At 42.7% G+C, this 24,194-nt stretch overlaps 1 protein-coding gene across 2 annotated transcripts in view; it reads right to left on the minus strand.

The window, feature by feature from the left end:
• DCLK1 (doublecortin like kinase 1) overlaps positions 1–24,194 on the minus strand; it is a 325,118-nt gene that overhangs the window by 148,848 nt on the left and 152,076 nt on the right. For both annotated transcript variants that reach the window (XM_060079609.1, XM_060079608.1), the window contains exon 4: positions 11,725–11,824. In XM_060079609.1, the coding sequence (XP_059935592.1) occupies positions 11,725–11,824 (100 nt within the window). The remainder of the gene's footprint in view (positions 1–11,724; positions 11,825–24,194) is intronic.

Raw genomic sequence — 24,194 nt, forward strand, 5'->3', positions numbered from 1 at the left:
GGTCCAGGGCAGGGGACAAAAGAACCTGCTGTCCTTCTCTGCGGGACTGTTACCCGGCTGCAGGGAGAGAGAGACCCTGCCAAAGCTGGACACTGGATCTGAGGCTGGCCTGCCATTGCCACCCCTGAGGAAATATATGAAGGTTACTGTAGCTTTTCATTTCTTTTTCTTTTTTGTCTGAGAGTTTGCAGGCAGCTATGCTACTGGTGGTCTATAGCTAGAAAAGCCCCTAGCAGCATGACTTAGTTGGGAAGAGCAGGGGCCTGGAAACCAGGAAGACCTTATTTCAGCTCTGTCCTCTGCCATTTATCCGCAGGCAGAATTTGGATGTTGAAGGCCCTTAAATGGCCAGAATTAATGACTAACATTAATAAGATGTTGGCTGGCATGAGTACAATTAAAGTACTGGATGGAGGTTCAAGTATGCAATTAGCGAAGGAGAACGTGGCTTGACATCACATCAGAAGCCCCAGAGAATTCAGCAGGCCACAAGACAGCCGGGAGCCTGCACTGTGGGGCAACTACTTAAAGAAACCATCATCACTCTTAGGCTGCATCTGAACAAGTCTGATGCCTCTATTAAGTAAGTTTATATTCTCTACACGATTTGAAGCCCCCAAGGACTACTGCTTTCAGTTCTGGGTTTATTTCAAGGAGGATATTGCTGACCATGAAGTATCCAGAGAAATGTAACTAGGATGGTAGCATGGTCTTAAGAGAGCTTTGCCTAAGAAACATGGAAAAAACATCTTTGGGGAAGTATCGGGTCTCAGTCCTCAAGTATCTGAAGGGTTGACAGGTGGAGCAGATTCCTACACCAGATTCAAGCAACATTTCCTGGGCACTTACTATACTCAGGACACTGTGATAGGTGCTGTGTTATAGAAATTAATGACACACAGGACCAGTCTGAAGGCATTTGCAATTAAGTAAGATGAAATGCAAAGAGTCTGGGATCCCCAGTTTTCATACCAATTCTGTTCCCCACTAAGTATGTGACTTTAAGCAGTTTCTTATCTTCCTTAACTCGGCATTTTTTATTCATAAAGCAACACCACAGAGTTTTTCTGACAATTAAATGAGATAAATATCGATAAAAAGAATGAGAAATCAGTAACCGACTGGAACTGAGTAGATGGGGGAAGGCTTTACAAAAAGAGGCAACTTTTAAAGTGAACCTCAAAGGACAAGAGGGAGTTAATTCTGGGTGATATGGGAGAAAAGGAAGATTAGCATTGCAGGTGGATGGGCCAGTATGAGCAAAGGCAGAGATACTGAGAATAAACAATTCTTTGGGGAGACCAGAAAGTAATACTGTGGCTGGAGTACAGAGGAAGAGTAAAGTGATGGTAACAGCTGGAAAGATACAACCCAGCTGACTTATGAAGGCCCTAGAACGACATGCCAAGGGGACCTGGGCAGTGGAGTGTGAGTCAAGTGAATTTAGGAGGGTCAGTCTGTGTTCAAACATGGCTGGAGCCAGGAAAGCAAGTCAAAGAATCTTTATAAGTCTAAGCAAGAGATTATGAGGAACTGACCCAAGATGATGGCAATGACGCTGGAAATCAGGGGGCCAAACTGCTGGATAGGAGGAGGGAAGGTGAGGGGAAAGTAAAAGACAACTCCATGACTCACAGCCTTGGGGTTAAGGAGGATGCCGATGCCATGAACTAGCAGAGGAAACCCAGAAGGAGAATAAAGGTGACCAAGAAGCTGATGAGTTCAGCTGTGGGCTGTGCTGAATTTCAGGTGGCTGTGGAATAATCGTAAGGATGTTCATGATAGTTGGAAATATGGTTCAGGAGCTCATGAGAGGAGCTGGGGTTAGAGATGTAGACGTGAGAGGAGGTACACTTAAGGAGAGTGTTGTCAAACATAAACAAACTTGGGGTTGAACTCTAGTTAGTGTGAAAGGCTAAGTTCACCAAATCTCCTTTAACTCTTCTGTCAAGAGTTAAAACTTGGGGCCTCCCTGGTGGCGCAGTGGTTGAGAGTCCGCCTGCCGATGAAGGGGACACGGGTTTGTGACCCAGTCCGGGAAGATCCCACATGCCGCGGAGCGGCTGGGCCCGTGAGCCATGGCCGCTGAGCCTGCGCGCCCGGAGCCTGTGCTCCGCAACAGGAGAGGCCACAGCAGTGAGAGGCCCGCGTACCGCAAAAAAAAAAAAAAAAAAAAGGTTAAAACTTGGGTTTTAACTCTTGACAGAAGAGTAAAGGAGATTTGGTGAACTTAGCCTTTCACACTAACTAGCTGTGTGGCCTCGGACAAAATTATTTATCACCAGAGCCTTAATTTCCTTAATTGTAAAATTGGGAAAATTATACATACTTCAAAGGCTTTGCTTATTGCATACCATCTGGTTGCCATTTGTCACTGTCACTGTTTACCATAACCATCACTGCTGAAACCATTAAGGTAGATGAACTTGGCTAGGAATAGAGAGTAATTAAGTAGAAAAAAAAAAAGTTGAGGCGTGAATCTTAGGGAACAATTATTAAGGGATATACGGCAGAAGAACAGACTTGAAAGAAGCTCAGGAATAGTCACGGAGGTGGGCAGAAGACCAGGACAGACCATGAAGGACAAGGGGGGAATCATCGAAAATATCAAATCCTTCAAAAAAAATAGGGGAGGGAAAAAATAAAGGAGAACATGGGATTTAGTGATGTGAAGGTTACCCTTGTTTAGTGAACTATTACGTAAGTGGAGTGGAGGCAGTTACGAATGTAACAGGATTCCGAATGGAACTTTCATCCAGACTCCAAAGGGATGTGTATCAGATACCCAAGTGAACTGTGAGATGGATCAGCTTCTGGAAATGTCAAAGTAGATGTAAGCAAACAACTACAGGCCTTGGTCTTCTTACCCACTTTCAAAGGTATAAAAGGCTTAAGTTAGTGGAGAGAAAGGGAATTTGTGAGACGGATTTCTTTAGAGAGAGCTGTGCTGTGAACACCCTCATTCCAAAAGAGGGGAGATGCTCCCTTCACCTCAGCTGGGGCTTCACTGGGAGGACTGAAGAGCTCGGTCAGCATCATCTGTGGATGGAGGGAAACAGTAGACTGGTGTTTGAGTGTCTGGCTTTCCCCCGAGAACCTCCGACAGAAGAGTAAAGGAGATTTGGTTGCAATGAATGGCTTATCATTGGGGCAAAAGATATATGAGTGCTGCAATGGATCTGAGGGAGTGGGCTGGCATGAAGATAATTTAAATTCTTCCCTAGAGGATCATCTGAGGCCAACAGGGAGAGCTTTGAAATCCGGGACTGAGGGAGAAATATCCCAAGCTGGAAGAGACTGAACGGACCACATCAAAGGAGAGTTGAATGTTCCCAGTGAGAGTCCCTGAAGAACCCATGAAAACACCCATAAGAGAAGGTGGCTTTGTAGAGCATCTGCTGGCCCAGAGAGTCCAAGCCATCACGGCACAGCACAGTCATGTAGGAGTCTCCACCCCTTTCTCATCATGCTGCTCCTGTGCCCCCTTCCCTACTCCAACCCTGGAAGGAGCAATAACAACACAGGGGAGGACAGTAAAGAGAAAGAAGGTTAGCAACTCCAATTGTTTTCCTTCAGAGAAAGAACTCACTACATTGGGCCCCAGATAGGTAAGGACAAGGAACTCCAATTTGGAGTGACTACTGTGTGGGACTAGATATTTCCACTTGTGCATTGAGATGGTGACTTGTAGCTAGGAGGGTCCATAACACTTGTTACTATCTTAGGAGGAAGCAGAAAAGTCTTCAGAGACTTGCCCAAGTGTCATTCAGTGGCAAGAGAAGAACTTTCACCACCATATACATGTAAAAGATAGTAAATTAAAAAATGAAAACATGATTCTTGAGTTTTCACTGTACCATTTACCCAAAGGTGTAAAAAGTGAGTCAGGATGAGTCGATGGAGGATTCAAGGACAGTGATACCTTTTAAGCTGTTTGGCAGAGACAGAAAGAGTACTGTGATTGGATGAGATGATGGACAGCTCTCTTAGGGTCGGGGAAATGTAGGCATGGCCATGAGTTGAGGAGAAAGAGACTGTAAAGCCAGGGTAAAACAACAAACCTTCAAGAACAACAGGAAGGAAATGTTGATAAGGCGAAGTCATCAGTAAGAGAAAAGACAAAGTCAAGGACACTATCATCGCCATTAGAAAGGAAGACTCTTCTTCCTTTGAAAGATGGGAGAAGGAGCGGAGAAGATGAGTGAAGATTTAGGGACATTTTGGTCTGGAAGGAAAGGAAAATAAAATAGTTTACTGTGAATGACTTTGAACATCCTGATGGTCTAGGAGGAAAGCTCATCTTCTAAGAATGAAGGCAGTGGGTGGTTTTTATCGCTCTGGAGGGCAAAATTAGGACCACTGTTGCACAAGCTAGAGTGAGATTTATTTGGGCTCAATATAAGAAAGGACTTATTAAAAATCAGCGCTCCTGGACAGTGGAACTGGCCTTCTTATAAAGGTGTAAGTTGCCAGAACAGAGGGTTCTAGTTGGAGCTGGATGAACCAGTGTAAGAAGGGAGGGTGAACTTACAGGTCTCCAAGACTCTTCATGAGACTCTTCATGTACATGATTCATTCTCAGTGTTATATTTTGTAGGTTTTTCCATGTGAACAAGTCAGGGATCACTGTTACTGAATACAATAAAGAGAAGTCCATGAGGACTGGAAGAGAAAGTGTAAAGAAAAGACTGCATATGTTATACAACGTCTTGCTTTCCTAAGGAGAAAATTATCTATTTGTAGCAAAGGAACTATCTTGTACTTGAGTTAGATTCTGTCTCCAAGGTATAATATGTCTCTATATGTCTCCAAAGTATCTATATGTCTCCACAGCTTGGCAGTGGGTTAAATTAGAAAACATCACTATGTTCCAAGAGACTTTATATTTATGCATGAGCTAAAATGTAGCCATGGTGGAGGAAGTCTCCAGAACCCCTTTAGTTTTTCCACAGCTAAGAGGCAAATGGGAACTTGCTGACAAGAGTAAAGCACGTTAGCCAATGGGCTCTCTGTTTGGAACTCACAAAAAACACACTCGATTTTCTATTCGAAAACGAAATGTCACAGAAACTTGGCAATTATTCCACAAGACAGTTATAATTTTTTTTAAATAAGAACTTTACATCCCTAATGTCAACATCTACTGAAACAATAAAGTATTCCAGCATCAGGTGTCAGCATCTCAAAGAAATCTGCCCACAGATTCAACTTAAAGTAGCCACATTGTGCAATTAAAATTCAAATCTATAAAGAACTGTCAGTCTGTTGTGACCCATCAGATATTTCACCGCAATATTTCTCCAAAGAGATAAAATACACAAGAACAACAAGCAACAATTAATATTGAGTCAAAGTTCAGCACCTAAGATCCTTTGACATCTTTAGACATAAGCAATATTAAAAGTCATAAGAGGGACCTATTTCACGGAAGTGTTACTGTCTACAATTATTGGTGCCTAGAGCACTGCCTGCCACATGGTAAGTTAGTTTAGGTTACTGAATAAGTGAATGGATGCATGCAAGACTGAATGAATTTTGTTAGCAGTACCTCAAAAGCCACTTTGTGAGGAGGTCTCGTCAATCCAGACACTGAGCATCTTCCCGGTGTTCCCAACGACCTTGTGGTTCAGCATCACCAGCCCCAGGACAGAGCAGCCGGGCCATTAAAACCCCTTTGACCCAAATCAATGTGGACCTAAGGCCTGGGCCTCCTAAACATTGTCAGTTTCAGAAGTCTGACTGGTTCTAAATGTGGTTTGGTTTAATCTTCCAGAGATTCCCTCCAGAAAAGAGTGGATATCTTCAAAGGTCTCTTAAGTTCCCCTTACCTCCATCACAGGAATAAAAGTTGAGAGTGGGAAAAAGCAACAGAAAATCACTTTTCTTGCTCTAAAGAGCACCAAAAGCAAATCTTGGTGACATCTGCCTCCAATTAAGCCCAGTCAATGCATCTACGTGGCTGAGTCCAGCTGCAGTCCACCAGGAGGTATATTTCAGCTGAGGTGTCATTCACTAACATTATTCACTAAGTAATAAGGAACACAGTTCTGAACGTGCTTTGACATTTATTATCTCATTTGAGGTCCATTACAACCCAGGGGGGAAAAAAAAGGTGTTTTACAGAATAGGAAGCAGGCTTGGAGATGTAGAGACCACACAGCAAGTAGGACATGGAGCTTGGACTAGACCTTTGTCTTCTAATCCAGGGGTCCCCAACCGCCGGGCCGTGGACCGGTAGCAGTCTGCGGCCTGTTAGGAACCAGGTCGCCCAGCAGGAGGTGAGTGGCGGGCAAGCAATGGAAGCTCCATCTGCCGCTCCCCACTGCTCCCCACCGCTCCCCACTGCTCACATTACCACCTGAACCATCCCCCCCGCCCCCTGTCCGTGGAAAAATTTTCTTCCACGAAACCAGTCCCTGGGGCCAGAAAGGTTGGGGACCGCTGTTCTAACCTTGTCCCAATACTGTTTCTACTACACTAGGTTCTAACCCTATTTTCCTATCACCCAGAGTTGGGGAAAGCAATCAGTGGTGCAGGGCGCTTCTGCTTCATCTCATTCAGGACATGAGTCCTTGGAAAGTGGGCAAGATGGAATATTTCTAGAAACATTTATCAAGTGGATTCTGGGTACCTGACACCATGGGGGTCCATAAGAGAGGAAATATCCCCTCTAGAATCACATACCCAGAAAGAACACTATACTCCACGTGGGTCTTCCTATTGCAGGAAAAAGCTGGACTGGCATTCCCCAGAGACAGGACCTGGTGTCCGTGTGGACACACACACTCAGTCTCCCCAAAGTCTTAGTGCAGTTTGAAACTTTCATAACTTCAAAAGTATAAATGCTACAAACGTAACAAAAGCATCATGTGGAAGCTTAGTTATTTACCTTTCTTCTGTACTTTTATGCTAGACTTACTATATTTCTATACTAATTTTTGTGAATTTTGAGTAACACTTTTAATTTTTGTTTCAGTCAACATTTGCCATCTTCAATCAGAGGGGCTCTATGGTTTAATAATACATGATATGCCTACAATAATACAGCAAATGAGCCACATCTCATAAGAAGGCTGCAGTCCACTAAAAGCAATCCTCACATGTGCTACTGTTAAAATACATTGCTCCTAACCAAGCTTGTAGCACTGGCTTTTTTTTTTTTTTTTTTTGCGATATGCGGGCCTCTCACTGTTGTGGCCTCCCCCGTCGCGGAGCACAGGCTCCGGACGCGCAGGCTCAGCGGCCATGGCTCACGGGCCCAGCCGCTCCGCGGCATATGGGATCCTCCCAGACCGGGGCACGAACCCGTATCCCCTGCATCGGCAGGCGGACTCTCAACCACTTGCGCCACCAGGGAGGCCCACTGGCTTTTTTTAAATTAAAAAAAAAAAAAAAAAAATGGGCCTCCCTGGTGGCGCAAGTGGTTGAGAGTCCGCCTGCCGATGCAGGGGATACGGGTTCGTGCCCCGGTCTGGGAGGATCCCATATGCCGCGGAGCGGCTGGGCCCGTGAGCCATGGCCGCTGAGCCTGCGCGTCCGGAGCCTGTGCTCCGCGACGGGGGAGGCCACAACAGTGAGAGGCCCGCATACCGCAAAAAAAAAAAAAAAAAAAAAAAAAAAAAAAAAAAAAATCCCAAGAGCTCTACTTCCTGTCTATGCCAATTCAACTTTATCTTCCTAGATACAATCCATCCTGTTAAAATTCTGTGGATCCTCATCTGTCTTCTACCATATTAATTCCCCTCCCAGATGATTTCACCCACACACCATCAACTTTCTCAAATGGGCATCTCTAACGATGCTAAACTATACAGAATCCAAGGAAGAACCTTGGGGTGTGACTCTCAGCCGACAAACAGCCCCTCCCTTCAGGGACCTTATGGGGTGAAGTCATACTGGATTAGGGTGAACCCTAATCCAATAACTGGTGTCCTGATAAGAAGAGGGACATTTGGACACACAGAGAAGCCCAAGTGAGGATGAAGGCAAAGGCGGGAGTGATGCTACAACAAGCCAGGGATACCAAGGATTAATGGCAACCATCCGCAACTAGGAAGAGGCACAGAAGGATTCTTCCCTAGAACCTTCCGGAAGGAGCACAGCCCTCCCAATACTTTGATCTTGGACTTTTGGCCTCCAGAACTGTTAGAGAATCAATTTTTGTTGTTTTAAGCCACTGTGGTTCTTTGTTACAGCAGCCCTAGAAAGCAAATACAACACCTAAGCAAAAATATGTTAAGTTTGAAGTCATGCTTATTAACACTGGAGTCAAGGACACTCGGGAATTGGTAAACAGAGAGGATGAACAGAAAGGACAAATACCATATGATATCACTTATATGTGGAATCTAAAATATGACACAAATGAACTGATCTACGAAACGGAAACAGACTCACAGACATAGAGAACAGACTTGTGGTTGCCAAGGGGAAGGAGGGGGTGGGGGGGGATGGAGTGGGAGTCTGGGATCAGCAGATGCAAGCTAGTATATAGAGAACGGATAAATACCAAGGTCCTACTGCAGAGCACAGGGAACTATATTTAATATCCTGTGATAAACCATCATGAAAAAGAATATGAAAAAGAATGTATATACACACACACACACATATATAACTGAATCACTCTGCTGTACAGCAGAAATTAATACAACATTGTAAATCAACTAGACTTCAATTAAAAAAATTAAATTAAAATTTTAAATAAAGGACGGGTGAGGTTTAGACGCCTGAGCAGGTGTCAGGCCTGGCAGGGGTGAAGTAAGTTTGTGAAGAAACTGGTCAGGTGAGTTTGAGGGTGTTGGCTTGGGGGCTGGGGGGTGAACAGAAGGTGACAGCCTGTGACAGGCAGCTCACCAAGGAGTTACTTATCCCTCCCAGGTAAGAGGTAGGCACTTCTCAACAAAATCCGCTCACTTTTTAATGGCAGCAAATCATAAATTCATCAGTTTATCATCAATATACAAGCAAAACCATGTGAAGCTTCCTGTCTCCAATTTGGCATTTCCCTTGACTATGTTTCATCATTTCTAAATTAGACCACAAGCCACGCAGGGGAAGGATCTGTTGGCCTGTCTTGTCTCTATATATAGTGCTGCATCCACCATGGTAGAAGGTGCTAAGAATCCAGTGATTGATGACGATATTGCTAAAATGGTTACATTTGGAGCTGGAAGAAGGAAGGCATTTTTTTTTTCCATGTGAAAACAGGGGAGGGACGAGGCTCCCTTGCAGTTTCTAATATTGATCTGGCTCTACCGTAGCCCCATGAAATAAACGCCTGTAATGGCAGAACGCCTCACTGCAAAGACCTTAAGAGCCATCTCCAGAAGCTTTCCCAGCAGTAATTAGGGGGATGTATTATTGCTAATCCTGAACACACTGGGAGCTGGGTTAATTTTGAGAGATAAAATAAAAGTGCTGCCTTGTGGCAAAGGACCACTTCTTGGCGCCATTAAATCAAGCACAGCCCTACGCCAGTATTAATTCAGTAGATTCCTGGGCCCCCTGCTGACGCTCCTTTTAGGAAGCTACTATGGAAGAGGCCAAATGAAGCCTCAACGTGCAAATACCATTTAGCAAGTACAAATAAGCTGGGCTAAATCATGCTCAGAGCACGCAAGGAAAGATTCAAATGTTAATACATTAGCACCAGAACATGCTGTACAAGCAACAGGGAAATTGCAGTTGTCAACGTGTGAATTTAGTCTCAGGGCAGGTTCATCCAAGGAAGTAAAAATCTCAATTTAGACTTCTTTCTACCCCCTCCCCCAATCCACGTGTTTCTCTGAGGATGGGGGAGGACACTGTTACTCAGAAATGTATTTCACACCAAGAAATGCTTAGGGTAGATTCATCCTGGGAAAGGATGTGAAGTTCTCACTTTCTCACCAAAATAGTTTGAAGTGGCCAAGCCATATGTGACGGTCAATATCCCTTGATGCGTGTGTGTGCGTGCACACGTGTGCATGTGTGTATATATATGCATTCCTATTAATAAGAAAGGTTTCTAAAGGGAGAGTACAAGGGATTTTTCTGTTGTACTTTTCAGAAAGCCTGCCTGCCCACCATCGCAGATGAACACGAATAGGCTGCGGCGTTGTGAGTTGAGAGCACGTTGTCAAGAGGGAAAGCCCAGCCCCAAGGCCACACCAAGCAAGGCAGGGTCGGGGGGAGAAGCCCCAAGTCTACCTGGGGGCTGGGTAGAGATGGAGGGCTAGGGAACCCCAGGCCAACTCTGCTGATCTGCAACTGAGCTGTATTCCTGTTCGAGTCTGACAGGCTGTTTTCCGTATCAAAGCAACAAATGAAATTCTCCTTTCAGAACGCATCTGGTCTCTCAGACCATTCTATCAGGAACAGCTATTTCCTTTAAATCCAAAGTCAAGGCAGTTTATTTTTCTCAAAACTGTCCTGCCGGCTCTTCTGCCTGACTCCTAACTCGGTTGTTTTGCACAAGGGCAAAGCTGTCTCATCCTGAAGAAGGCCCTCCCAGAGGACATTATATGTGTGATAGGTGTACATAAATCTGTGCCCCCAAGGATAGTCTATCAGAGATAAAGATGGAAGGCATTTAGAGAAAACTTATTTAGAGGGAAAGAGACACCAAACCACTCTTCCAGTTAAGCCCTTTCAACCAAAATGACTTAAATCTCTTCAAGGGATATATCGATATAAACTTTTATTGGGCATTTAAAGTTTTCATGATAAAGGGACAATCTCTCTTAGTCCCATCCCTCCCTATATACCCTAAGTCATGTTAAAATGACGAAATAATTGTAGTGTGTTTAAATGCATGTAACTCTACGTGATACGTAGATACGCCATGTGAATGTACATCAGCTGTATTGGAGCTCCAGTATTTCCCAGCCACTCACTCAAAAACTCACTGATTTACATGCATTCATCTAAGCAAGAAATTCACTATCACGTCAAAAAGTATTTCCAACTAGCAACAGTTTGAATTGTCAATAAATATATACTATGTCCCTAATTAAACCAGAAGTAATATGATCAAGGAAAGGTCTCTGTTCAGGACAATAATCTTCCCTGTGATGCTGTTAAGATTCTGAGATGATTTATGGTATCAAAAAACATCATCCTTGAAATTACAACCTTTCACATTCATTTGCTAAGATGCACCTTTCCCTCTTTATCAACTGTTCCTCCTCTAACAAATGTAAAAAAAAAAAATCACATTCCATTTTCAATGGAAGGAAGCTTCCCTTCTCTCTTTTGATCCTTCATAGATTCTAATGACATACAAATTCTGAAGCATTTAAAGGAAAAGGACACACAACCATCTTTCTCAGTTAGGACCTGAAGGATAACGGAGGCCATGCGAAAGCTGAGTCTAGACATATACTCAATAATTTTATGTTACACATCTTTCAACTACGCATTTTGACAAAAATATATAATTAAAAATGTAGAAATATGCACCATGATTTTTCTATAGAACATCAATGTAGTTATGAAATGGTTATAAATTAGCCACTGGTAATTTACCCTTTAAATGATTTAACCTTTCCAATGATCATTTCATCTGTTTTCTATATTAAAAAAAAAATCAAAGAAATTCAAGATATGGAAAAGCCATGTTGGTTGAGGATCTGAAACTGATTTGGTAGCTTTTGAGTTGACATAATCTTGGCCTGGTGCAGCTCATTTTGGAAAGCTGCCTCAAATTTCCCCTGGTTTTGAACTTTTTTTTTTTTTCCTTACCACTTTCATCTAGCAAGAAATCATCCTGGTAACGGAACTTCTCCGGTCCACATGCAATAAAAATGTCATCGTCACCAAAAAAGTCCTGAAGGCACATCACCTACAAGAGAAAAGCATGGCACTCAGCAAGGGGTCAGCAGAACAGCAATTACAACAATGCATCCCTGCAAGTGGACATCTGCATAAAGCCACTTCCCATCTAATGGAATCAACAGGGCAGCGTCTCCAGAGGAATTTCAAAAGAAGGTTTCAAGCATCTGTTACTAGTAAGAAACTTGTTCCGTTTCAGTGGTGCAGGAAGACGGGATAAGGAAAACAGAACCGGTAACTGTCACATTTATTACTTGATATATCAATAGGATATGAGGTAAGAACCCTTTATTTTCATAACAGAGAGGATGCAGCAACATGTGGAGAAGGAGCGCTCCTTCCCTCTTCTGAATGTAACAGTCCTTGATAGCAATAAAAGTCAGCATCTGATTTTAGCAACAAATACATTTTCTAGTAACTGATGCCACAGTTACCATACACACGATGATCCTTGGGGTAACAAATGGAGAAGAATAGTTATATCCTAACAAGAATAGAACAATCTACTTGAGACCCAGTCTACCTCTAGCTAAAACAAAAATGGTACCCTTCATACAAGGAATAATAGAAAAAGTCAGTTATTTCTGAGATTTAGATACGGAGGAACTGTATGCCCTGCACTCAAGCTAAGCTAAACTTTAACACTCCTGTGGGCTCCCCAGCTTGTAGTCACACAAAGGGAAAGTTTTTAAACAACTTTTTGATATTTATTCAATTTCTTCTCCAATACGAACTCTGAGAGCTTAATGCCGCTTTCCAAAGTAAACGTGGTCCAGATGAATAATTTCAAGCTTATTGCTCTCTGTCTGTGGATACGTGGACGTGCAGTGTAATACTTTTTTTGTTCACAGTATGTATAATGCCAGCAGAAGACACCGGAAACACTGCTGATTTCTATCTATTTTCAATTTTCTTTGCTTGGAGCAGATTGTAAAGCGGTCAGTTGAAGGCACCATTCAGAGCTGCATGAAATAGACTTTATTTATCTATTGCACTTTCCCTTGGATATTTAAGGACCAGAGACAAGCTTCCCTGTGTCTGGTATGTGAGATATTTTTGGTCTGTGTTTCCTACGAGCCCCTCCCTTATCTGTTGGTAGCTTCATCCACAGAGAACCTGTGGGGTTCTGTTCCTTGTCAGTTCCTGTAGCATGACCCTGACAAGTCAAAGATGCTGTAGGACTTCCAGAAATAAGTTGGGAGAACACTTTAGAGTCCCAAATGCAATGCTGTGGAGGCTTTAGAGAGTTTTTCTCAAATAATCTCTCATTTCCAAATAATCGCTTGGCTGAGGTTTTAGGAATGATATTCCTCTAACAGTCTGATAGTAAGCATTAAGTATGAGTGAAGGACATTCATGGTTGTCAGTGCTTATTCTGTCTGCAAAAGCTTTGAAAACACAGTTGTCTTAAGGGGGACTTTGAAATCATCGAGGAAGACGGACCCAAGGTCTTAAGACTCGTGTTAGAAGCTCTGTCTACTTGGGTTAAAAACAGGCTCGTTGAATTCAGAACCCACTCTCCGTTTTACTCCTCTCATGACCTTGTTCATTTTTACCTTTATGACACAGCACTCCTCACCCCAGCTTTCTTTACCAGCGTGGGTATCATCCCAACCAACCCTACATAGGCCGTTGTCATTTTACGTGCAGAAGTCCACATTGTGCCGACTGTATGTCCATTAGCATACAGCACACATGCATACAAAAATGAGTAAGAATGGGAAACCGTGTCTTTTTCGGGCACAATGTGAATTAACCCTAAAAAAGCAGTATTTCCTAAAGTGAGAATGATTAATAGCATTTATGCCCAAAATGGTCCTATGGCCAAAGAGATTTGGGAAATATTTAACCAGTATAAACAGGTTTCTTTATTTCTGGTCTTCTCAAAACCCTTAGTGTGCTAATGTACACTGCAACTCCAAGGAGGAGATGATAGAAGAACATAGTGTTTCCCAGACTTATTTGATTCTGGAACCCTTCTCACCCGCACTGGTATGAACTCCTGTTTGACAGGGTCCCTTTGGTACCATGCTGACAGCCATAAGTGACAAGAACACACAGAGGAAATAAGAGTCACTTACCTACTCCTGAGCAGCCATGTTTCTCTAGCTGATAAATATTTATTGGCTAATTTTTAAATCATTCAAACATTTATGCTGGGCCTACTCTGTGCCAGGCTTTGCGCCAAATTTATCATGACAAAGCTCTGATGGATGAAAAGTACTGTTTTCCAAAAGAAACTGTCCTTTCTTTCCTCACAGTCCCATCATTTGCATTTTAGAGCATCAGATGGCCAACGAGAAGACATTCATCTACTGGTGCCTATTTTATGCCACTGCTAAGCAGACAAATAACTATCAAAACTACAGCGTGTTATAAGCAGGTTGCCAGCTAACTCCCATCCATCATAATCCCATGACCAGCCTCCCAGACTCAGACTCAGAGAACAGAACAGACAATGATGCAGCCTGGACGGTTTAGGTATAATTCTGTTGGCAAGTGGGAACTGAAAAAGGATGAACTTTTGATGTTGTTTCCAGCTCCAGGATTCCAAGAACGTAAAAGGAACGCAGTGATGATTAAGGAAAACGAACTGTCATCGCTCAGCACACAAAAAAGGGAAAAGTCCTTTCAATGCCAAGCAACATGGATTCATTTACGTCTCAATTTTCAGTGACTAAAATCAAGAATTTGTTCAACTGTCAGAAACTGTGATGTTTTCTATGCTTTCTGCTCTGGCACCATTTAGCCATTTCCCTGCTCACAACCTCCCACCAGAGAAGGTGGGTCCGGTCAGTAGATCAAATTCAAATTTATAAAACTGCTCCCTGTTAGAAGCCTCGGTAAAACAGTTGATAGCAGAGGCTTAGACACAAGGTTGCAATAAATATGGATTCAGGATCATCTATGCCCTTCAATTCTCCGTGCTCCCACTCTTTCTCACTGATATTGAGGTTAGCTGTAAATGTATTCCATCTAACAATAAAGAATAACAGAGGAAGATTTATAACCCTTGTCTCTAGGCCAATATACTTTGAGAACCTTCCTTTAGGCATTACCATACATTCTGACATCAAAAGATTAGAAAAGATAGAGAAATGTAAAACCAATGTTGTGCAAAATGATCTGACTTTATATATTTACACGTTGCTATTCCTTTTTAAGTTTGAGGTTCTCAAAAGTCAGCGTGGTAACCAGCTTGGAGAAATAAGTTCCATTTATGGATTTAAAAAAAAACATGCTCCTTGCTACAACAAGATAGTGAGAGTTGACCTATTCTTTCATGAACTCTCTGGTTGGTAGGTATCAGCTGTTGGAATCATCCATCAGGATGAGATCCAGGGAAGATGCAAAGGCAGAGATAAGAAGTTTGAGAAAAGAAAGTCCAACCTGTTCCTGTTTAACCACCATTCTCTTGCCCCCAGAAGAGTCGGTACTGTCAGCATACACCCCCCTCCACTGTCTCCATGGCCACAGATGCTGCCTCTGTACCGTCTCCCAAGCCCAGGCCTTTCCTGCCCCTCCTCTTCACCCCCATCACCACATCAGTCCAGAGCTTGGCCTCTCACCTGTGGACCTTAGCATTTCCCTCTCATGGTTTTTCTCACTCCCATCTGCTTTCTCTCCCACCGGTCCTATTTAATTCTCTTAATCTCCTTCTCCTCGGAAAACTTTCACCATCTCCCTCCATGGCTCAGAAAAGCATCAATGGCTTATCACCAAATTAAAGTTCATCTTTGAGCTTGGCATTCCAGACTCTTCAAAATGAGGTTCCAACCTATCTTTCAAGTCTATGGTAGGTTTACCCATGACATGGTGCCTGATACTTAATAAGCATTGGATGGGTGGATGGGTGGGTGGATGGGTGGATGGGTGGGTGGGTGGATGGATGGATGGATGGATGGATGGGTGGATGGGTGGATGGATGGGTGGATGGGTGGGTGTGTGGGTGGATGGTTGGATGGAGAGATAAATCTAAGTACTATGCTCCAACCTGGAACAACCAACTATGTTCCAGTTTATCTGCTTTACTTATTCTCCTTGGAAAAGGGCTTTTTCTTTCCTATGAGTGTGTGGCTTTGGTATGATTTTTTTCCCCATTAGGCATCCCCTCCTACTAACTCTCTGCCTATTCAAATCCCTCCTATGAGTCAAAGCTCAGTTGAAGATCCTTCTCTATCCACTCCAATCCAGAGTGACTCGCCCCTGCTCTGAACACCTAATCTTCACTCAGTAACTGTTCACTGGGCACCTATTATTTGCCAGCCACCGTGCTAGGCCTTGAGAACATGACGGCCCTCATCCTTCCCCTATTCATTCCCAGCACATGTGTGCACAGACCGACACTCCTAACACACTGTGGTGAATTAGTAATTCAGCAGAGAGTAGCCTGCAATACCTTCCAGTGGTTTGTCATGGGTCTGGAGGCAGGCGGCTGGGGTGCAGCTCGGGCTCTGCCATTACCACTGACTTGAGCAAGTCAGGAAACCCTGCTTCTAAAGATCCTAAACTTTGGGTAGAGGCAGTGCCTCCCTGAGTGCGATTCTGTGCCACAACGCAGAACATCTGCTCTGGCACCACTTCCCAGGAGCACAGCCCTGTCGTCAAAGCCCGGGTTCTGCATTAACCCAGCCCTGCCCCGCAGATGCTATTCTCTATGCTTCCTTATCATATTGGTGGTTGTAAGAATTCGACTGTGAATCTGAAGAGAATAAATCCTCAATAAATGTTAGCTATTTTTATTAGCTCAAATATAGTTTTCCTTCAAAATAAGTATAAATCAAATATATACCTAATATAAACAAATAAAACATTTTTTTAAAAACTTAGTATGTAACTCCTGGGCACAACGAACAGCCTTCTTCTCTAAGTAGATTTGGGTCAAATGTAGCATATGGGTGCCCCTTCTCACTTTGAGAATAGGGGTTCTACTGGTATAATTATCTTGGTGCAAAGCACACTTTGAATTAGTATCGGAATTGGTGCAAAGCTGGTAGAAGTTGCTAACAAGAAGTTGGGGGGCTTCCCTGGTGGCGCGCTGGTTGAGAGTCCGCCTGCCGATGCAGGGGACACGGGTTCGTGCCCCGGTCCGGGAAGATCCCACATGCCGCGGAGCAGCTGGGCCCGTGAGCCATGGCCGCTGGGCTTGCGCGTCCGGAGCCTGTGCTCCTCAACGGGAGAGGCCACAACAGTGAGAGGCCCACGTACCGCAAAAAAAAAAAAAAAAAAAAAAGAAGAAGTTGGGTTCATGCCTCTGATTTCCATCCAGTTTCCACTGAAATGATGCTGTGACAGTCATCTGCAAATATGTTTACCTGCTTCCACACTTATATATATAATTCTATGAACCATTATCTTAATCAGGGCCTATCGGCGTCTGTCACCAACTTTTAGTTTTGTGGAAACCGGAGATTTGTATTCCTCTGTGAAAAGCGTCCTTTGTTGAAATGTCCCTACACTAGGAAAGAAATTATAGATGTACTGTATACAATTCATAAAAGATGTAGTCAGTTTTATGGCACACAAGGCTTAATATTCCATCAATTAATTTTCAGTTCTTATCTAACACTTTGGTTACTATGTGAAAATCTAATCCCAAATATAAACATTCCATTTATAGCATCCGACTTTATCCCTGGTGGTGGTTAGCATGATACCATAACCACCGTATCTGAAAAAGCATGGATGATTATAATTGCCAGATGTGCTGGAAAAAGCCTTTGAATGAGGATCAGGATACAGAGGTTCTGAGCACAGATTTGCCATAGTCATTGATACACTTGGACCAGTTACTTAAATTCTCTTGCTTATCAGTTTCTGTAATGGTTCTGTTTTACCACAGTAATTATGTGACGAAGATATAAAGAAAAGATGAAAATTCTCTTTGGGGTGTGATACAGCAACAAGAATATTTCTATATATATTACTATGCTTAATCTTCAATATACATTATTACATTTAAGCCCCTCTACTATGAAGGAGACAGACTATTAAACAATAGTTAGATGCTACTATTTTCCCTACCTTAAGATTTAAAAAAACTTAGCCAGATTAAACAGAAGATCAATAGGAATTTGAAACCAGGTCAGTTAGAATTCAAATGCAGGCTCTTAACTACCAAGTTTCAGGAAAACAAGTCTATTCAAATTCACAGAAACATGTACCCTTCCATTTTGTATTATAAATTTCAGTTGATAAAACCATTTAGTTATCCCATATATTGTACATTAATAGCTTATAATAAAAAGTGTCTAATAAAAATTATTAAAGCAAGTTTGAATTATTTCTTTGACTCAAGGAAAACATTATTCAGTTTTCTGACATTCTTTATGTGAAATCTGAATGCATATCTTTCCCATTAACTTGTCTTTATGCACTCTCGTCCCAGGGGACCAAGCTGCTTACATGGAGGGCGGGGGGGAAATCACAGCAGACAAATATGGACTTCCTCTGCTCTGAGCTTCCGGTATGAGTTGCTCTGCAAGGGCAGAGATTCAAACAAAGGCAATAAAAGCATCTGCTATTTACACATTTCCAAAGCAGGACTGTGGAATCCATTCCCCCTCACTGGAATGAGATCTCCATGGTGACGCTGACATCAGGGAACAGGGCGAGCGTCTCAGCAGCGCCTGTATGATGAGATTTTCTTTACAAGAGTGACCTCTACCAACGAAATTAGGGATATCTCTGCAGCCATGGCCTCATAGGTTTGAAGCCACACCAGCCACTGGGTCTTTATCAGGTGTCTCCTGGTATGTTAGAGACGCTAAAATATTTCACTGTCACCTATTTAATGTATTTTAAGTGAAATTACAAACCACCACAAAAAATAAAAGCCAAGAAATTCAGTCCATTTATTGGAATCATTGAGTATCCCTATCCTTTCTGTTTCAATTTTCTTTTTTAAAAAAAGGATATAATACTAATTATAATAATTTCTTCTTGATACCAGTTAAAGGTTCTGTTGTCTACATTTTGATGAGATAATCTTTACCAAAAAGGAATACTTAGACCTTTGAAAAAATGTCCAGTCACCTGTGTATCTAAGGCACCAGAATCAACAAACTCCTTTCTACACAACTCGTAATATGACCATTATAATTAGCTCTCAGTTAAAACCTGGCACACATAGGCCCCCTCCTCCTGTCAAAACTTAGTTTTGAGAAGATTTCTCTTCCAATTTCATTCCATACTTGGCTTCATTTCTTAACTCTTAGCATTGAACGTTGTTATGACACATGATATTATAAGTCAACCAGTTTGAATTTTCCTCTTCTATAATCATGTAATTCCATACATTTCTGGTTCTAAAATATGTCTACAATTAGTTTATAGCCAAATATTAGGAATACGTTATGTTATTGTCACAAAAATACATTCTCCACTGTTCCTTTATCACTTTTTCATTTCTTTGATGACAAACTTATGCAAATGGTAGTTTATCTTACAATTGCTCTTCTAGCTAGAAATTCTAGTGGGAAGCTGCTGCATAGCACAGGGAGATCAGCTCGATGCTTTGTGACGACCTAGAGGGGTGGGATAGGGAGGGTGGGAGGGAGACGCAGGAGGGAGGGGATATGGGGATATGTGTATACGTAGAGCTGATTCACTTTGTTATAAAGCAGAAACTAACACAACATTGTAAAGAAAGTATGCTCCAGTAAAGACGAAAAAGAAGAAATTTCTAATAAAGAAAAATATTTTCAAGAAACTCTGGTTCTTCCCCCAGAAAAAGATATAACCAGTAAGAAAAGCAATACATTATTCTAATAATAGTAAAATAATAGTAACAGAGAGAAGAAAAGAAAGATCCTCAAACTGCTTTTTACAAGTTTGAAGCTCTAGGATCTTTTTTTGCAAAAGTGGATAATATTGTTGAAATTCAGAACTGGCTAGGAGCTAACAATGGAATAACATGCTGATGCTTAAAAGAAATGGAAAAAAGAAACGTTCTCTTTTGAAATGCAAGCAATTTAATTTGCTGGGTCAACCAGAAAAAAAAAATCCAAACAATTATGGAATAGAAGTACATCTATTCCTTGAGTGTGTCCTCAGCCGCTGGCTCACACGGACATCAGCTAGGGAAGACTGCCGTGGAGCATCCTCTCTGATGGAGCAATGCGCTCTTCATACGGGGTCACCATCCTTCATGGGACAGCAACCTATTCTAAATGATTTATCTTTCATTACTTATCGTATTTTTTAAATACTAACATCTCTTTTTCTTCTTCTTCTTTTTTTTTTTTTTTTTTTTTTTGGAGTAAAGTGACCCTCTAGTACCAAATACTGACAGGGGGCATTGGCTCTGCCACCTAATAGGTATGTGACCTTGGGCAGCTATTAAACGTCCTCAGCCTCAGTTTCTGCATCTGTAAAATGGGACTTATTGTGCAGAGTTCCTTGAGAACTCAACGAATGAAGGTAGTTAAAGCCCTCAGTAACTACTGGCCCACAGGGAAGCCACAGGGGGATGGGCAGCTGCTACTATTAGTGCTGGCACTGGTCAGGCATGGTAGGTCTCTGAGCCAGGCATCATGCTGGGGAATCTGGGGCTACCATTTGAGAATGGAATACTAAATACTACCATTTGAGAATGGAATACTAAAACCTTTGAACATCTGGGAAAGAGGAGTGTAGAGAACAGAGCTGACCTCAGAGGCCTCCAATTCTGCCCTCTTGACAAGTTAATGTAACCCCAATCCCACAGCTGTGTTTGCTTTCTCCTGAGACTTCCCTCCTGTTGGCTACGACATCCTTAAAATAGCTTACTCTAAGGGCTTCCCTGGTGGCACGGTGGTTAAGAATCCGCCTGCCAATGCAGGGGACACGGGCTGGAGCCCTAGTCTGGGAAGATCCCACATGCCGTGGAGCAACTAAGCCTGTGTGCCACAACTACTGAGCCTGCGAGCCACAACTACTGAGCTTGTGCTCTAGAGCCCTCGAGCCACAACTACTGAGCCTGCATGCCACAACTACTGAAGCCTGCGTGCCTAGAGCCCATGCTCTGCAACAAGAGAAGCCACCGCAATGAGAAGCTCGCGCACCACAATGAAGAGTAGCCCCTGCTCGCCACAACTAGAGAAAGCCCATGCACAGCAGTGAAGACCCGACGCAGCAATCAATCAATCAATCAATCAATCAAATCTATTAAAAAGAAATAGCTTACTCTACCTGCCACTCTTCACTTAAGGAGTTAAACCATAGTGCAAGAACATGGCAACTGTCACACAGTCCTCTCTTTAAAGAGGGCACAAATAATCTCTGATCTGAGCTCAGAAGCAAATGCACACCACTTACCTCAAAGATGGATGCTACGGTCTGAATGTGTCCCCCCAAATCTATATGCTGAAATCCTAGCCCCCAATGTGATGGTATTGGAAAGTAGGGCCTCTGGGAGGTGATTAGGTCATGGGATTAGGGTCCTTATAAAAGAAGCCTGAGGGGGTTCCTTTGCCCCTTCTGCCAGGTGAGTTTACAGCAAAAAGACAGCCATCTAGGAAGCAGGCTCTTACCAGACACTCAATCTTGGATTTCTCAGCCTCTAGGACTGTGAGAAATAAATTTCTGTTGTTTACGACCCACCCAGACTACAGTACTTCTTTTGTTTGTATTTTATTTATTTATTTATTTATTTATTTATTTATTTATTTATTTATTTTCTTTATTTGGCTGTGTTGGGTCTTCGTTGCTGTGTGTGGGCTTTCTCTAGTTGTGGTGAGCGGGGCCTACTCTTGGTTGCGGTGGCTTCTCTGGTTGTGGAGCACGGGCTCTAGGCACACGGGCTTGAATAGTTGTGGCTCGAGGACTCTAGAGCGCACGGGCTTAGTTGCTCCGCGGCATGTGGGATCTTCCTGGACCAGGGCTCGAACCCGTGTCCCCTGCATTGGCAGGTGGACTCTTAACCACTGTAGCACCAGGGAAGTTCTACAGTATTGTGTTACAGCAGCCCTAACGGACTAAGGCAATGGATGTTCAAGCTGAGGGCTGCCACGCCCAAGAACTGGGTTATTTGACAAGCCTAATTCAAGTCATTCTTTTCAGGGCTAGAAAAAGAGTTAAACTTACATGCTGTTGCTGAGAGGATCTTCTAAAAGATCCATGTAAATAGGTAGTGGAGATTGTGGCTCAGTTTCTAACTAGGCAGAAACATTATACTATGATCACTGGAAAAAAAGACATAAAACTATTACAAGACACATGAAGCCAACGAATACAGAACTTTTCAGAGCAGATGAGGAAAAGCAATCCCCAAGGGGAAAATGTGGCACCCAGAGTTAATACTGGGCTGTCTGCTTAACATTTGAACAGAGGTACGGGGCATAATAGTAGCTTCAAACAAGTCGGAGAAATACTTCAAGCTCTCACTGCCAATGCCAAGAGGTGCTCCGGCCGCCCTCGGTGAAAGTCACAACACAGCCTGGGCCTGGCAGAGAACACAGATGAGGGAGGCGGACCAGGCACACATCAGTGGTGACTGTAGCAAAAAGGATAATAAATGCCACATCTAATGCCAGCAGCGCCAAGCGCTGTGTCACCCTGCAGTACTTTATGACTTCATATTTAAATAAGAATTGTTGTCAAATTTAATATCCCCCAACTTAAAAATATATATATATATATCTGCAACACCACATAAACAAATCCATACAAAAGGTTCTTCTGGGCTGCATTCAGTCCATGCAACTTTTGATCTAGAAACATCCATATAAAGCTCCTTGAAAATAATTACACCTTCCAGAAAGATTTATGCAAGTGTATTCTTTCATGCGTGTTTATTCCATTTGCTTGTGTTTGTGGCAGAGCAGGGTCACCGTTTGTCAATGTCAAGAGGAAGGACAAAAAAGTGATGCTCTGAGATGCTTCCACTAAATGTTCGTCAGCCTGGGAAACACCCTGAACAGGATAGGTGTGGGGTCAATTAAACTTAGGACACTGAAAAGCTGGCTTAAGGTGCTCTGTGACGGGGTTCCTGGAGTGCAGGTGAATTAGGAAGCGTGGATCACAAAGGTTGGGCTTCAAACGCAGCCCACAAAACCTGTGCAAGGCAGCACTCTCAGATATGGTTTCCCTGATCAGGAGTTAAAGATGTACTTAAAGCATTTAGCTCTCTTGCAATTTTATTGACTCTTATCTCTACATGCACATGACCAGTGAATCAGTGCATGACTTATTTCCCCCTTGATGTTTCAGGAGCCCAAGACCAGTGCAAAGGCCTATGATGCGCCAGGCCCCAAAGAGAGACTTAACTAACATTACGTTGATTCCTCACAAATACCCTTTGGTAAAACCCAATTTTTAAAAAAGGTTTACAAGAAAATCACAATCCAAAGAATTGGTATCTATTTGAGGGATAAAAATATAAAGACAAACACTCTGCTTTTCATGTTCTTGTGCACTGGCTTGTCACTTGAGGTTACAGGCAAAAAATGATATTCCCAAACCCATGGAAGCATGCTTCTTCCAGGAAAATTTGTAAATTGCTTGACATTAAAGTATGGAGTTGGTTGTTTTCAATCTTTCTATTTCTATTTCTAATCTACTTGTCTGACTTTACAGCTTGACATTAAAAGGGATTTTTTTTTAATAAAGCAGAAGCTAACACACCACTGTAAAGCAATTATACTCCAATAAAGATGTTTTAAAAAAAAGGGATTTTTTGGGCCTCCCTGGTGGCGCAGTGGTTGAGAGTCCGCCTGCCGATGCAGGGGATACGGGTTCGTGCCCCGGTCTGGGAGGATCCCATGTGCCGCGGAGCGGCTGGGCCCGTGAGCCGTGGCCGCTGAGCCTGCGCGTCCGGAGCCTGTGCTCCGCAACGGGAGAGGCCACAACAGTGAGAGGCCCGCATACCGCCAAAAAAAAAAAAAAAAAAAAGGGGGATTTTTTAATACAATTCAAATTAGTCTTCTCAAGTAAATGATGTTTTTCAAATGATGACATTCCCGTAAATCTGAGATCTCCAAAATGATGGTTACCACCATCACCACTGCCCCCATGACCATCAACACCATCAACACCTCCACAATGGGAGCGCTCCTAAAACACTGGATTTTTTTAAATGAGCTGAGGATACAGCCTTCTGTCTCCTTTGTGTTATATGTAACATACTGGTCAGTGTTCTGGATGGTGGATGCTTAACCACTTCTAGTTGAGCATGATGATTCCAGTAGTATTCAGTCCAAATGCAACCGAAAATTACATTCTAAAATTATTATATGAAAAAATTACTTTTATTGTACCCCAACTCAAACGTTTGCAGCTAAGACAAACATTTATATAGCATCAAAAATATTATTGGAGAAAAACATACTTATTCTTCCAAAAATGTATTTGAGAATAGGTTTTTTAAATTGCTAATGAAAACATTCTCTAGAATTGTTTGG

Source organism: Mesoplodon densirostris, chromosome 17, assembly GCF_025265405.1.
Source record: "Mesoplodon densirostris isolate mMesDen1 chromosome 17, mMesDen1 primary haplotype, whole genome shotgun sequence".
Taxonomy (NCBI): Eukaryota; Metazoa; Chordata; class Mammalia; order Artiodactyla; family Ziphiidae; genus Mesoplodon; species Mesoplodon densirostris.